The 17,265-nt window shown below is 44.5% G+C and overlaps 1 protein-coding gene across 3 annotated transcripts in view; it reads right to left on the bottom strand.

Annotated features, from left to right (window-relative positions):
- Positions 1-15,934, bottom strand: part of ARHGAP22 (Rho GTPase activating protein 22) — a 135,717-nt gene extending 119,783 nt beyond the window's left edge. For 2 of the 3 annotated variants that reach the window (XM_077878628.1, XM_077878630.1), the window contains exon 1: positions 15,526-15,934. In XM_077878628.1, coding sequence (XP_077734754.1) covers positions 15,526-15,559 — 34 coding nt within the window. In that variant the 5' untranslated portion in view covers positions 15,560-15,934. The remainder of the gene's footprint in view (positions 1-15,525) is intronic. The other variant, XM_077878629.1, reaches the window with a different exon arrangement.
- Between the last annotated feature and the right edge of the window lie 1,331 nt (positions 15,935-17,265).

The raw sequence follows: 17,265 nt of genomic DNA, 5'->3' as shown, positions 1-17,265 counted from the left end.
GTTTTAACTGGTATGAAGGTACATGATCTCTGGGCTGTCACTCTTCAACCTCAATCACATCTCAAGTAGCCTTGATGTGAAACCTGGCAGTCTCCTGTTCTTCCACAACCTTCCATCCCCAACTTCCAGAGGTAGTCATCTTTATCCTTTTTAGTTTGTACCTTTTGGTATTTACCTCTACATTTCTAACAGTATTCACTTACTGCCACTTTTTCCCCCATTTTTGATTCCCCCCATCTAGGTAATGAACACATCCAACACATCACATATTTATCTTTTTTGGGGGGAGAAGGCAAATATCAGTTCCACTCTGCTAGCAAATTTCAGTTACACAATACAGTGTTACCGCCTATGTCACCACCTCAACACCATGTGACCATTTCAATCCCAAGCTTGATTCAATGGCTCCAATTTTATGTGTAAATCAGCTACCTGTCGTAACAAGCATCCTCAAAAACTCTAATTAAAATATCTAGACAGCACGGGAAGTTGGCTGATCCAGGCTGGCCCTTCTCCCTAAACTTGGTGACAGGGCCTCTGGGCTCTTCCTGGGAGCTTGTTTGTCCACCTTCCTTCTTTCAGGTGTTTTCACAAAGCGGGTTCAACCTGCCTCGGGTGCCCCGACCCCCACCCCAGGGTGGTATTATATGGACACACTTCTAATTGGGCAAAAACCTGATTCATTTTTCATCCATTAGATCCTCAGACCTTGTTCATCTTATAGCTGAAAGTTTGTGCTCTTTTACTAAACTCTCCCTATTCACACCTCCACACACACACACCCCGCCCCCAGTCCCTGACAGTCACTTTTCTACTCTCCGTTTCTGAGTTTGCCTTTTTAGTTTCCACATATAAGTGATACCATGCAGTATTTGTCTTTCCCTCTCTGGGTTCACTTAGCATAATGCTTTCAAGATCAATCAATCAAATGATTGATCAAATCAATCAAGATCAATGTTGTCAAAAATGGCAGGATTTCTTTCTCGTGGCTGAATTATATTCCACTGTATCTATCTATACACCACATCTTTGTCCATTAATCCTTTGATGGACACTTAGGGTGTTTCCATGTCTTGACTATTATAAATAATGCTGCAATGAACACGGGAGGGCAGACACAGATATCCCTCTGATACCCTGTTTTCAATTCCTTTGGATATTGGCCCAGAAGCGGGGTTGCTGGATCATATGGTAGTTCTATTTTTAATTTTTGGAGGATCCTCCATAATGTTTCCCATAGTGGCTATATTAATTTATAGTACCATCAACAGAGTGCCAGGGTTCCCTTTTCTTCACAATCTCACTTGAGATAACACATCCTTGTTATCCCTTGGGCTAACAGGTATGAGGTGGTATCTCTTGTGGTTTTGATCAGCAATTCCTTGACATTAGTTATGTTGAACACCCTTTCATGTCCTTGTTTTGTTTGCTACTGTAGATCTTTTTTTTTAAAAGATTTTATTTATTCATGAAAGACAGAGAGACAGAGACAGAGAGACAGAGACAGAGACAGAGAAAGGCAGAGGCACAGGCAGAGGGAGAAGCAGAGGGAGAAGCAGGCTCTACTTAGGGACCCCAATGTGGGACTCAATCCCAGGTCTCCAGGATCATACCCTGGGTTGAAGGCAGTGCTAAACCACTGAGCCACCCAGGCTGCCCTGCTACTATAGATCTTAAAAATGTCTCTTCAGTTCCTCTGCCCATTTTTAAATAGAAGACAGTTCCTCTGCCCATTTTTAAATAGAATTGTTTGGATTTTATTTTATTTATTTATTTATTTTTTGCCATTCACTTGTGTGAGTTCTTTATATATTTTGGATATTGAGCTCTTCTCAGATATATGATTTGCAAATATTTTCTCCCATTTTCACTTTGTTGATGGTTTCTTTTGCTATGCAAAAGCTTTTAAGTTTGATGGGATCCCACACTTATTTTTGTTTTTATTTTTTGTTGCCTTTGCTTTTGTGTCAAATTAAAAAAAAAAAATCATCACCAAAACCAATGTCAAGGAGCTTGCCACCTCTGTTTTCTTCTAGGAGCTTTATGGTTTCAGGTCTTAATTAGTCTTTAATCCACTTAACGTTGATTTTTCTGTATGGTATAAGATAATGGTCCCATTTTGTTCTTTTGCATGTGACTGTCCACTTTTCTGAACATCATTTATTGAAGAAATTATCCCTTCCCTATCATATATTCTTGGCTCCTTTTTCATAAATCAATTGTCCATATATTCTTGGGTTTATTTCTGGGCTCTCTATCTGTTCCATTCACCTATGTGTTTATTTTATGCCAAATCAATTCTTGATTTTTCTTTTTTAAGTATTATTTGTTGACTTGTCACTATGGAAAGTGAGGATTTTGTTTCTCTCACTCTCCTGGCCCCACCACACATAAGTATCCACTCTCTATCCTCCTAATATTGTTATATTATAATTTTGGTTTGATTAACATGCCAAATTTGCATTATTAATTTGCACTATGTCATTGCTAGTCCCAACTGAGCTATATAGTACACTATAACAATTTTTCCTTTCATGCATAACTTTTGCTTTCCCTGGAGCTCATAATTGTCTTGTTTTTTTGTTTGCTTAGTTTTCTACTACATATTAATAATTCAACCTTAAATATTCGAACAGTTGTCTAAATTTAATCTCCATGTGCTCATATGCAATGGGCATCTTCTTAAAAATATCACAACACCAAAAAAGCAAATGATCTAATTAAAAACGGGAAGAAAGCATGAATATTTTTTGAAGAAGACATCTAGATGGCCAACAGACACATGAAAAGATGTTCAACATCACGGATAATCAGGGAAATGTAAATCAAAACGGCAATGTTGTATCACTTCATACCTGTCAGAATGGATAAAATCAAAAACACAAGAAACAAGTGTTGATGAGGGTGTGGAGAAAAAGGAACCCTTGTGCACTACTGGTAGGAATGCAAACTGGTGTAGCCACAGTGGAAAACAGTATGGAGTTTCCTCAAAACATTAAAAAATAGAGTTACCATATGATCCAGTAATTCTACTATTGGGTATTTATCCAAAGAATGTAAAAATACCAATTTGAAAAGATATATGCACCCCTATGTTTATTGCAGCGTTATTCACAACGGCCAAGATATGCAAGCAACTCAAGTGTGTATCAATGGATGGAGAAAGAAAATGTGATTATATACACAATGGAATATTACTCAGCCATAAAAAGAATGAATTGCCATTTGCAACAACATGGATGGATCTAGGAGGTATAATGCTAAGTGAAATAAGTCAATCAGAGAAAGACAAATATCATATGATCTCACTCATATATGGAACTTAAGAAACAGAACAAATGAACAAAGAAAAAAGAGACAAACAAAAAAACAGATTCTTGAGAACAAACTGGTGGTTCCTTCCTGCCAGGTAGGAAGGAAGATGAGTGAAATAGGTGATGGGGATTAAGAGGATACTTATGATGAGCACTGAGTAATGTATAGAATTGTTGAATTACTATTTTGTACACCCGAAACTAATATAATACTGTATGTTAGTTTAAAAAATTAAAAATCAAATAAAAATAAAAATAAATCAGTACATTTTATTACTCAAAGTATCTATAGTTCCTCTGGGGACATGCAGGGCTACCCTTCAGTGGGCTTTGGATGGTGTGGATCCCTGTACTTGGTCAGGGAGAGAGATCAGAAGCCTCAGCATTGGACAAACATGAATATGAATGCCACCACTTGGTGGCAGGGCACCCATGATTCCCCTTCCACATCTGTTGACATGAGAGCACTGATACCTCATCATAGTATACTTATAAGAATTAATGAAGTCCAGTAGAGATTCCTAAAGCATGGAGGACACATAATAAATTCTGGTTTACTTTCTGGCGGGGAAAATCAAGAACAGTGAGGCCACTGAAACCAATTCATCTCATAAAGCTTTTTCTCTCCATCCCCAAAGTACTGACCAGGATCTGCACATTCATCAAGGCTTCCAAGACATTAATACTTTTGCTAAGAAAGATAGCTAAGGCTGCTGTAGCATGGCTCATTAGTTCCACGATTTCCTCTAAAAGAAGGAGTTTCCTAATAGCAACATCAATTTTATTTTAAAGTAATCTAAACAAAGGTGGAAACCCTGAAAGAAAATATTGATAGAACAGAGATATGAGGGGGGCGGGGCAAGATGGCAGAGGAGTAGGGTCTCCAAGTCACCTGTCCCCACCAACTTACCTAGATAGCTTTCACATCATCCTGAAAACCTATGAATTCGACCTGAGATTTAAAGAGAGAACAGCTGGAACACTAAGGAGAGAAGAGTTTGCCCTTCTCACAAGGTAGGAAGGCGGGGGGCGGGGGGTGGGAAGGAATAAAAAAAGAATCCAGTGGGGGAGGGGCCCCCCCGAGGAGCCGGGCTAAGGCCGGGAGGCAAAGGCTCCAGGACAGGAGAGCCCAGCCCCGGAGAAGCAGGAACTTTAAATATCCGTACCGGATTCTTCCCGGAGGGAAAGGCGCTCAGCAGGGAAATCGGGCAGAACCGCAGGGGGTCAGGGGGCCTCCAGTCCCCCGGGGTCCCTAACAGAGGAGGGGCGCCCGGGGAGAGCGCGCCGCACACCGCGGGGCCCAGCTCGGTAAAGGGCTGGAGCGCCCGGCGGGGCTCCGGGAGCAGCTCGGCGGCGGCTCCGGGCGGAGGGGGCTGCGCCCTGCTGCCTTGGGGAGCTGCGCCCCGGGAGTGCGATCCAGCAGCGCAGGCCCCGGATCCCAGGGCGCCGGGGGACACCGCCCACGATACTGGGCTCCCCCCGGGACAGGCGGAGCAGGGGAGGGCAGAGGACAGCGAGGACTCTCCTGCCGCCGGGAGCATCCAGGCCAGTGCGGATGGGAGACTGTGGTAGTTACTGCGGGAGCTGACTCCACGGCTGGAGAGCTGGCCGCTGCCAGTGTGGTTGTTCCTCCTGGTGTCACCCTGTGCCTGGGATGGAGTGGGGCGGCCAGGCAACAAGGGCCTCACAGGATAAACAGCTCCTACTGAGCCATGCACCTGACAGGGGGCGGGGCAGCTTCCCCAGGTACACACACCTGAGAATCAGCACAGCAGGCCCCTCCCCCAGAAGACCAGCTGGAAGGACAGGGGAAGAGCAAGTTCTTGGCTGAGCAGCGCTGGAAAGCTCCAGGGGAAGTGAAGGATTTACAGTATATAGAACCAGTATATACAGTATATACAGTATATATACCTTGTTTTTTTTTTTTCTTTTTTCTTCCTTTTCCCAGTACAACTCATTTTTAGCCACTCTGCACTGAGCAAGATGACTACAAAGAAGAAAGAATCAGAAACAGTACTCTCTGCCACAGAGTTACAGAATTTGGATTACAATTAGATGTGAGAAATTCAATTCAGAAGCACAATTATAAAGCTACTGGTAGCTCTGGAAAAAAAGCATAAAGGATTCAAGTGACTTCATGACTGCAGAATTTAGATCTAATCAGGCTGAAATTAAAAATTAATTAAATGAGATGACATCCAAACTGGAGGTCCTAACAATGAGGGTTAATGAGGTAGAACAAAGAGTGAGTGACATAGAAGAGAACTTGATGGCAAGGAAGGAAGCTGAGGAAAAAAGAGAAAAACAAAAGACCATGAAGAAAGGTTAAGGGATATAAATGACAGCCTCAGAAGGGAAAATATACATTTAATTGGGGTTCCAGAGAGCGCCAAAAGGGACACAGGGCCAGAAAGCATATTTGAACAAAAACATAGCTGAGAACCTCCCTAATTTGGGAAGGGAAACAGGCATTCACATCCAGGAGATAGAGAGATCCCCCTAAAATCCATAAAAACCATTCAACACCACAACATTTAATAGTGAAACTTGCAAATTCCAAATATAAAGAGAAAATCCTTAAAGCAGCAAGAGACAGGAGATCCCTAACTTATATGGGGAGAAATATTAGATTAACAGCAGAGCTCTCCACAGAGACCTGGCAGGCCAGAAAGGGCTGGCAGGATATATTCAGGGCCCTAAATGAGAAGAATACGCAGCCAGAATACTTTATCCAGCAAGGCTCTCATTCAGAATAGAAGGAGAGATAAAGAGTTTCTAGGATAGGCAGAAACTGAAAGAATGTGACCACTAAACCAGCTCTGCAAGAAATATTAAGGGAGACTCTGTAAAAGAAAGAGGAAGCCCAAAGAAATAATCCACAAAAACAAGGACTGAATAGGTATTATGATGACATTCAATTCATATCTTTCAATAGTAACTCTGAATGTGAATGGGCTTAATGATCCCATCAAAAGATGCAGGGTTTCTGACTGGATAAAAAAAACAAGACCCATCTATTTGCTGTCTACAACAGACTCATTTTAGACCTAAGGACACCTGCAGCCTGAAAATGAAAGGTTGGAGAACTATTTACCATTCAAATGGTCCTCAAAAGAAAGCTGGAGTAGTAATCCTCATATCAGATAAATTAAAATTTGCCCCAAAGATTGTAGTAAGAGATGAAGAGGGACAATATATCATACTTAAAGGATCTATCCAACAAGAGGAGCTAACAATCAGGAATATTTATATGACTAATGTGGAGGTATTAGTATATCAATAAATTAATAACCAAAGTAAACACATACTTAGATAATAATACACTAATACTACGAGACTTTAACACAGCACTTTCTGCAAATGACAGATCTTCTAGCACAACATCTCCAAAGAAACAGGAGGTTAATTTATTTTTTTAAAGAATTTATTTATTTATTTATTTATTTATTTATTTATTTATTTATTTATGAGAGAGAGAGAGAGAGAGAGAGGCATAGGCAGAGAGAGAAGCAGGCTCCATGCAGGGAGCCTGATGTGGGACTCGATCCCAGGTCTCCAGGATCACACCTTGGGCTGAAGGCGGCACTAAACTGCTGAGCCACCCAGGCTGCCCAGAAACAAGAGCTTTAAATGATACACTGGACCAGATGGATTTCACAGATATTTACAGAACTTTACATCCAAAAGCAACTGAATACACATTCTTCTCAAGTGCACATGGAACTTTCTCCAGAATAGACCACATACTGGGTCGCAAATCAAGTTGTAACTGATACCAAAAGATTTTGATTGTCCCCTGCATTTTTTCAGACCATAATGCTTTGAAACTTGAACTCAATCACAAGAAGAAATTTGGAAGATATTCAAACACATGGAGGTTAAAGACCATCCTGCTAAAAGATGAAAGGGTCAACCAGGAAATTAGAGAAGAATTAAAAAGATTCATGGAAGCTAATGAGAATGAAGATACAGCCGTTCAAAATCTTTAGGATACAGCAAAAGCTAAGTCCTAAGAGGGAAATACATCGCAATACAAGCATCCCTCAAAAAATCGGAAAAAACTCAAATACACAAGCTAACCTTGCACCTAATGGAACTAGAGAAAGAATAGCAAATAAAACCTACAACAAGCAGAAGAAAAGAGTTAATAAAGACTGAAGCAGAACTCAATGAAATTGAGACCAGAAGAACTGTGAAACAGATCAACAAAACCAGGAGTTGGTTCTTTGAAAGAATTAATAAGATAGATAAACCATTAGCCAGCCTTATTAAAAAGAAAAAAGACTCAAATTAATAAAATCACGAATGAAAAAGGAGAGATCACAACCAATACCAAGGAGATAAAAACGATTTTAAAAATATATTATGAGCAGCTATACGCCAATAAATTAGGCAATCTACAAGAAATGGACGCATTTCTGGAAAACCACAAACTACCAAAACTGGAACAGGAAGACATAGAAAAGCTGAACAGGCCAATAACCAGGGAGGAAATTGAAGCAGTCATCAAAAACCTCCCAAGACACAAAAGTCCAGGGCCAGATGGCTTCCCTGGGGAATTCTATCAAACGTTTAAAGAAGAAACAATATCTATTCTACTAAAGCTGATCCGAAAAATAGAAAGGGATGGAATACTTCCAGAACTCGTTCTATGAGGCCAGCATCACCTTAATTCCCAAACCAAAGACCCCATCAAAAAGGAGAATTATAGACCAATATGTCTGATGAACACAGATGCAAAAATTCTCAACAAGATGCTAGCCAATAGGATCCAACAATACATTAAGAAGAATATTCACCATGACTAAGTGGGATTTATCCCCGGGATGCAAACTCATAAAGCAGTCAACATGATAGGTCATATCAACAAGAGAACAAACAAGAACCATATGATCCTCTCAATAGATGCAGAGAAAGCATTTGACAAAATACAGCATCCATTCCTGATCAAAACTCTTCAGAGTGTAGGAATAGAAGGAACATTCCTCAGCATCTTAAAAGCCATGTATGAAAAGCCCACAGCAAATATCATTCTCAATGGGGAGAGACTGGGAGCCTTTCCCCTAAGATCAGGAACAAGACAGGGATGTCCACTCTCACCACTGCTATTCAACATGGTACTAGAAGTCCTAGCCTCAGCAATCAGGCAACAAAAAGAAATAAAAGGCATTCAATTGGCCAAGAAGAAGTCAAACTCTCCCTCTTCACAGATGACATGATACTGTGCATTGAAAACCCAAAAGACTCCACCCCAAGATTGCTAGAACTCATACAGCAATTTGGCAGTGTGGCAGGATACAAAATCAATGCCCAGAAATCAGTGGCATTTCTATACAATAACAATGAAACTGAAGAAAGAGAAATTAAGGCGTCAATCCTATTTACAATTGCACCCAAAAGCATAAGATGCCTAGGAATAAACCTAACCAAAGAGGTAAAAGGTCTATACCCTAAAAACAACAGAATACTTCTGAAAGAAATTGAGGAATACACAAAGAGATGGAAAAATATTCCATGCTTGTGAATTGGAAAAATTAATATTGTGAAAATGTCAATGCTACCCAGGGCAATTTACACATTCAATGCAATCTCTATCAAAATACCATGGACTTTCTTCAGACAGTTGGAACAAATCATCTCAAGATTTGTGTGGAATCAGATAAGACCCCAAATAGCCAGGGGAATATTGAAAAAGAAAACCAGAGCCGGGACATCACAATGCCGGAATTCAAGCTGTATTACAAAGCTGTGATCATCAAGACAGTGTGGTACTGGCACAAAAACAGACACATAGATCAATGGAACAGAATAGAGAACCCATAAATGGGCCCTCAACTCTATGTTCAACTAATATTTGACAAAGCAGGAAAGACGATCCACTGGAAAAAGGATAGTCTCTTCAATAAATCGTGCTGGGAAAATTGGACATCCACACGCAGAAGAATGAAACTAGACCACTCTCTTGCACCATACACAAAGATAAACTCAAAATGGATGAAAGATCTAAATGTGAGACAAGAGTCCATCAAAATCCTAGAGGAGAACACAGGCAACACCCTTGTTGAACTTGGCCACAGCAACTTCTTGCAAGATACATCTATGAAGGCAAGGGAAACAAAAGCAAAAAATGAATTATTGGGACTTCATCAAGATAAAAAGCTTCTGCACAGCAAAAGAAATAGTCAACAAAACCAAAAGACAACCTACAGAATGAGAGAAGACATTTGCAAATGGCCTATCAGATAAAGGGCTAGTATCCAAGAACTTATTAAACTCAACACCAAAGAAACAAACAATCCAATCATGAAATGGGCAAAATACATGAACAGAAATCTCACAGAGGAAGACATAGACATGGCCAACAAGCACGTGAGAAAATGCACTGCGTCACTGGCCATCAGGGAAATACAAATCAAAACCACAATGAGATACCACCTCACACCAGTGAGAATGGGGAAAATTAACAAAGCAGGAAACCACAAATATTGGAGAGGATTAGGAGAAAGGGGAACCCTCTTGCACTGTTGGTGGGAATGTGACCTGGTGCAGCCACTCTGGAAAACTGTGTGGAGTTTCCTCAAAGAGTTAAAAATAGATCTGCCCTAGGACCCAGCAATTGCACTGCTGGGGATTTACCCCAAAGATATAGATGCAGTGAAACGCCAGGACACCTGCCCCGCAATGTTTCTAGCAGCAATGTCCACAATAGCCAAACTGTGGAAGGAGCCTCAGTGTCCATCGAAAGATGAATGGATAAAGAAGATGTGGTTTATGTATACAATGGGATATTCCTCAGCCATCAGAAAGCATGAATACCCACCATTTGCTTCAACGTGGATGGAACTGGAGGGTATTATGCTGAGTGAAGTAAGTCAATCGGAGAAGGGCAAACATTATATGGTCTCATTCATTTGGGGAATATAAAAATTAGTGAAAGGGAATATAAGGGAAAGGAGAGAAAATGAGTGAAAATATCAGTGAGGGTGACAGAACATGAGAGACACCTAATTCTGGGAAACAAACAGGGGTGGTGGAAAGGGAGGTGGGCGGGGGATTGGGGTGACTGGGTGATGGGCACTGAGGGGGGCAGTTGACGGGATGAGCACTGGGTGTTATATGTTAGTAAATCGAACTCCAATAAAAATATATACAAAACAAAAAAAGATAAAAAAATAAAAGCAAGGAGGGGTGCCTGGATGGCTCAGTCAATTAAGCATCTGTCTTCTGGTCATAAGGATTATGGGTCCTGGGATCGAGCCCTGCTTTGGGTTCCCTGCTCAGTGGAGAGCCTGCTTCTTCCTCTCTCTCTGCCTCTTCCTATGCCTCTGCCTGCCACTCCCCCTGCTTGTGCTCTCTGTCAAATAAATAAATAAAATCTTAAAAAAAAGAACAGAGATATGAAAATTAAAATCTTATGTACATCTGGAGGAAAAAAAACCCTAATATAAAAATAAAAGGCAAGCAACAAATTGGGAATATATTTGCAATATATAAGTCAGTCAAGGGAGAGGCTGACTTTCCTAAGGGCCTGAATCATTTAGGGCAGAGACAGTGCTTCAGCCTCCCAGGCTAATGCTTTCCCTACAATTCATTCATTCATTCATTCATTCATTCATTCATTCATTCAAAATGTATGTATTGAGGAACTTTGAGGTGCGTGGCATTGAGGTATAATGATATTTGAAACTGGAAACGGCTCCTGCCCTCATGGACCTCAGTCCAGTGGAATGACAGATGTCCATCAGATAATTCCATTTGAGTGTACAACTGTAATCCAAGGTAAATGCTGTAAAGAAAGGAGAGCATGCAGCAGAGGACCCAGCTTAGATTGGGGTGTGTGGGAGGACTTCCCTGGCTGGTGACATTTGAACAGAGAGCTGGAGGGTGAGTAAGAGTCAAGGAATGTACGCGTGTAGGAGGAGAGGGAAACAGAAAGAGAGTGAGAGAGGGTGTGTATGAGAGAAGGGAGAGGCATTCTATGCAGGGAAAAAAGTGTGCTAAGGTCCTGTGGTAGGAGGCCCATGGAACAGTTGAGGAACAGGAAGGCCAGTGTGACTGGAGCCTGGAGAGTTAAAGGAGGCTGGAGGGGTGGCCACCAGCTAGACTGCATGTTTGAGGGGTCTTGTGGGCCATGGTAAGTCTTTGGATTTTAACCCATAGAGTAATGGGAAAGCCACTGAAGGATTCCAAGTTGGGCTGGGTGAAGAGGCTGGAGTGAATGTATGGCTGAGTTTACATTTGAATAGATAGCTCTGGCTTTGGAGTGGAGAGTGGGTGAAGGTGGGTGGGAGTGAGGCAGTCTTATTGCCAAAGTCAAGTGAGAGTTGATGACGGCTGGCGGTGGATGATGGCAGGAGTTTAAGTGAGACAGGCAGAGTCAGGAGCTCTCAGAAGACAAAGTGATAGGTCTGTCCCCCATCCCTCATCCTTGTGGACTAGGGCAAGGCCAGAGCAATAAGCCTCAATCAAGAATGACAGAACGTTCCAGTCTCTGAAGATGTAAGTCCTCTTACAGTGGGATTTCAGAAGGGGAACAACCCCAGCCAGCTGGGGCTGCATCAAGGTCAAGTGTTTTGGGGTTCCGTTCTGAATATAGCTGGAGATATGGGGAACCAGGTCTGGTTCCAACCAGGTGCTCCCAGGGGCTGTGTGAGCAGAGGAGGGACTGTGGAGGGCAGGGGGTGAATGCGGTAGTGGGCCTGAGGGTATGGCATGAGGCTCCACTGCTCCTCCTTTCCTATTCCCAGGAGAGGCGGCACCTACCTTACATTTTCATTTTCTATCTTGAAAAAGAGATTGCAACTTTCACTGTGTTACAGAGCACAGACTTGTGACTTGCTCCACTGTATATGTTATACATTCATGGAGTTCTAGTGAATTTATCTTATTTTTCTCTGAGAAAATTGGCAAGGGTAAGGGTAAGGCTGTTGCTTCTTCCCACACTCTGGGAATATGGAAAGGGGAATTGGTGTAGAAAAAGCTAGCTGGGGCAAAACGATAGGAAAGGTTCTCTGGAAGGGACCTCTGAAGCCAGGTGGGAACAGGGAACCACACCTGGTTCCAGATAGCCTGGACTGGCTTCAACAGGTTATGGCTAATAACAAATGAGTCTGAACTTGTCCTAAGCAAGCTATGGTGAGCTAAAATCACTTATTGTAATAATGGCCAGTTTGTGCTGATCTGAGCCAATCTGCACCACTTTCCTGAAATCAATTTGAATTGTGTGATGTACTTAAAACCAAGCATGCAATTTGAATTGACTGGCCTATTTTGTGCCACTTCCAGCTAGTTTGGGTGCCTATTTTTTTAAATTATTGTCTTCTTGTGTGTGTGTGTGTGTGTGTCCATATGTAGACACCTAACTCTTTTGCCTCTAACTTCTTGGAAATTGAGCTCAGTCAGGGTCTGAGTTCACCAAACTTAGCTCTATATGCAGGTAAGTGACAATAGGGGTTTTCCTTGGGAGGAAGGAAAATCTTAATCTTGGCATCTCTCCTTCTTAGGAAGGAGACCTCAGGACTGCTTTCAGTGTGCTGGCAGCCTTTGCATGCTCACCCGGGGCTGGCCTGGATGGGGCCTCACAGGAAGTTAACAGCCAATGACTCTGTGGAAGGATCCCTGGGAAGCCCCTATCTGCAGAGCAGCCCAGAGGCTTCTGAGCTGGCGGAGGCTGATTTTATTACCGATCCAGAAAGCCACCTCAGTCTTGTTCATGCATCCCAGTGCATTCACATAGTGTATCTAGAACATGGATAGCGTGGAGCAGTCTGGACAAGGCAGTGTCTGGATACCAATGGCTGATTTGCATTTTATGACTTACTGTGTTTATAACATGTATCCTGCCCAGCTCCTAAAAGGTTCAATGGTTCAAAGATAAATTTTGATGGGAGCTCTTCTTTCTACCACAGCCTAATTACTTCAAGGTAAACACATGCACGCGCGCGCGCACACACACACACACACACACACACACAGAATTTTGGTTTGTATTTCCCCAGAAATATCCCTAGCAAGAGTTATTGTTAACAAGCTGCAAGCTGCAAGCCTGACCCTGAATGATCCAGTTCCAGACCTGGTCTCCAGCCTTGTGCTGTGCCTGCTGCCCCTTCCTGCCCCTAGCTCCTGTGTGCCCCTCCCTTTCCACAACACCTGCACATGCTATTCCCCACCAGGAACGTGGCCTCTTCATTCCACCGTTCTTTGCCTAGTTGGCTCCCTGTCATTTCCTAGCCCTTGCTAACATACCTCTTGCTTCCTCTGATGCTACATTTGTAGTATATGCTCCTAGAATGCTTCTTATCATAGTTTATGATCATACATTTTTGTGGCTAAGTGGTCAGTCGATGCATGGCACACAAACGTCATCTTTTAATATATCAGATACTATCATCAAGTGGAGTGTTCCTCAGCCTTAGCACTATAGACCTTTGAGGCCAGATAATTCTTTGTTGCAAGGCCTGTCCCCTGCTTTTTAGGATGTTTAGCAGTGTCCCTGTTCTCTACCCACAAGACACCAGTAGCACCCTTCAGTTGGAGCAACCAAAAATGTCTCCAGACAATGCCAAAGGTCCTGGGGGTGGGGAGTAGTGGGGGGTGGGAGTGGCACAAAATCACTCCTGGCCACGAACCACTAACCTAGGACAACTGCTTGTAAGAAGTTTGGGATTTCAGAGGCTGGTTTCCTGAGAGCCCTTTTGCTGAAGCCCTGGTCTCTTTCTAGATGAACACTCTGCAATAAACATATAATGTAAGCCATATATGTAACTGCAATTATAAATGTTCTAGTGGCTGCTTTCAAAGAAAGTAAAAAAAAAAAAAAGGTGAAATTAAATTTAATGATGTATTTTAACTCAATATATCCAAAATATTGTCATTTTAGCCTATACTCAATATAATTATTAGTAAGATATTTTACATTCTTTTTTCATGCCAAATCATCAAAATCTAGGGCATATTTTTCTCAATTTGCACTAGTCATATGTCAAGGGCTCAATAGCCACATCTGGTCAGTGGCTAGTGCATTAGACAGGGCTGGGAGGGTAGACAGCATGTATGGCCTGGTCCAGCCCTTCAGGTGGTCACTAGATCACACTCCTGCCCCTCAGCAGAGCCATGCACAGCCCTCATTTGCCCATTGGGGTGCACAAGTTATCATCCATTTGGAGCACCCCACAGAGGGGTCCTGGTAGCTGTGACTATGCTCTGGAGCCAACCCCACAATCATCCTTTAGTAGCTAATGACATGAGTTGCCTGTGAGTTCACAGGAGGCTGAAGGCTTCACACATACTGGGCAAGACACACTGTTTCCAAGCTCCCCAGGCAGTTGTTCTATCTACCTCCAAACTACCTGTCCTCGTACTCATGGCTCAAAAGGGAAGCTTGGAGTTTACAGCCCTCCGTAGTAAGCAGTGGCCACTTATAAAGACACATCCTATTCTCTTAAAAGACAGATGTTCTTATCTAAAAGGACACTGGTCAAGAAGTTGTTGTCCATAGGGAGATACTATCCCTAGTCCAGGGACTTGTCCTGAGTTTCCAGGCCACTGAGTGGGGACAGAGGCTGGCTGTGGCACCAGCTCAATCCCTCAAGATCATCCCTGCAAGATTCTCCAGACTCCCATCTCTTACTTATCTCGAGATCTGAGCCCTCAGCACCCTCACCTCAGGCCATGCAGCTTCCTGGGAGTTCTCCCAATGGGAGTGCCTGCCTGCCTATGGCCTGTCTGAGAAACTGCTTCTTGCAGCCCAGCCCTAGCAGCTACTGCAGGCTTCACACAGCACCCTCTCAGGCCACAAGAACGAGGACTCTCACTTGGACCTGGTTGGCTCCAAAAGCCTGGGCATGGTCTTCCCTAGTGAGGGCCACTTTTGTCTTGGCTGCTGGACAAATCTTGAGTATTGAGCATGTATTTTTTAGTAAAGGAATAAAGGTTTCCCAAGGTTGTCACCTGCTCATTTTGAGAAACTCAGGAACTCGTCAAAACATAGAATATGGGGTGAGGGCTGCACACCCACTGGAGGACTAAAATGGCCATTGCCCCTTCGTGTCTCAGGTCTGACCCCAGGAGCCTCACTAGGAAGGCCTGTCTGCCAGGATGCCTCTGGAATGCCTGCCTCATCTGACCCCCAGTGTGGCAGCCGGCTAAGTGTCTGCACGTGTTGGCCAAGAGACACACACTGCCCAGATCCACCCCAGGAAGTTGGACTTACCCCTCCTGGCTTGCCTGATCTTTGGGCTCAGCATATTCCAGAAGCTGCCAGGCCTGAGTCCTTGTGCCGATCATGCTGTCATCCACTTTCCTTTTCTCTTCCTCTGGCCCGACTGCCCCTCCGGCCCCGCTAGGGCCCCCATGGCTGCTGGCTTTGCCGCGAGGCTCCCTCTGCTCTGTCTCCTTGCTTCCGACCGACGGCTAGCCTTGGACTCCGCGAACCTCAATGCATTATCGATCCATCCCAGAATTAATTCCCATCCAAGCGAACCATTAACGGCCTTGGGAAGGGCTGCTGATCAGTCACGGGGCCAGGCGGGCCACCGGACTGTCCCTCGGCCCGGGGCGCACGCGGCACTGCCCATCCCGGAGCCCCTGGCGGGCGCGCGCGCGGGCGGGCGGGGAGGGGTCGGCGCGGCAGGCGGCTGGGGCTCCGGCTCGGGCTCGGGCTCCCCTGGGCTCCGGCTCCGGCTCCGGCTCCCGCTCCCGCTCCCGCTCCCGCTCCCGTCTGGCTGCCGGGCGGACCCGCCCACTGCGCGGGGAGGGCCGGGCCGCGCGCCTCGGGCAGAGGCTGCAGGAAATCCGCCCGCGCGCCGCCTGCCCAGGTCCGGCCCCGGCCCGGAGGGCGCCCCTGGGGACCGAAGGAGACCCGCCCCAGCCAAGGCGACCTCCAGCCCGTCCAGCGGGACCCGCTCTGCCTGATGGCCCCAGCGCCCACGGGCCGGCGGGGTCGAGAGCCTCGTGGATGGGCCCCGCAAGCAGAGGGATGCCTGTTAGGGATGTTCCTGCTGCTTCGACAAGGTGACAGGAACCCATGCACGTGAAGCACTTCGTTTAGGGTCCGCACGTAGTAGGGTCTCAGAAACGGTTCACTGACTAGTGAATCTGCTAATTGTCCTCTTTCCGTTCAATACTTACATGACTCTAAAGAATGCCTAGTGGGGCTTTTGGGGAGTTCAGTCTCAAGAGCCAAAAAATTGCCCAAGAGATGCAACCACAGTATCTAGCTGTCATTTATTAGGTGCCTGCTTGTGTGTCTGGCATTGAGGCTGGCGCTTTATATTCCGTATCTCATTCAATTCTCTAATTCCCTGAGGCAGGTGCTATTCTCACGGCTTTTCAGATAAAGAAGACAAGGCACAGAAATGCTAAACAACCTGCCCCAAATCACATAATACTGTCAGGAGGGGACTCTGAACCCCAGGTGGCATGTCTACAGCTGATGATTTTCTGTGATGCCAGTCTCTCTAAACTTCCAAATTCCAACCACTTCATGTGAGCAGATTTTTGCCCGAGTGTCCTCAGTGACTTGTTAGATGATGAGGACCAGCCTTTGTGCCCCTGAAATGACCCCAGGGGCTGTGTTAGGCATTTGTGCCTGGGACTGGGTGTTTTTTAGTCTAAGTGCTGTGTGGTCCTCTTAGCAGTTGAAGATGAGGGCTTTGAAAGATGACCTCTCTGAATGGCCATGCTCCCTCCCTGATCCTCAGAGTGCCCCCATGTCCACTGATTGCCCCAGATGAAGTGTTAATGTGGAATCCTCCAGAAGTTCTGGAGACAAAGGGTCTACTGGGAGCCCCTGCAGCAATCCATGCTAGAGAGGACAGGGTGTGGCCTACAGAGGGGACAGGAGAACTGGAGAGGTCAAGGACTCACCAGGATGTGGGAGTCCAATGGCCTGGTTGCAGGGAGAAAGCAGAGTGCATGCAGACAAAGCTGTCTTACTCAGCATCAAGTCATT

This window comes from Canis aureus, chromosome 29 (genome assembly GCF_053574225.1).
Source record: "Canis aureus isolate CA01 chromosome 29, VMU_Caureus_v.1.0, whole genome shotgun sequence".
Lineage (NCBI taxonomy): Eukaryota > Metazoa > Chordata > Mammalia > Carnivora > Canidae > Canis > Canis aureus.
This window is presented reverse-complemented; position numbering and strand designations above follow the sequence as displayed.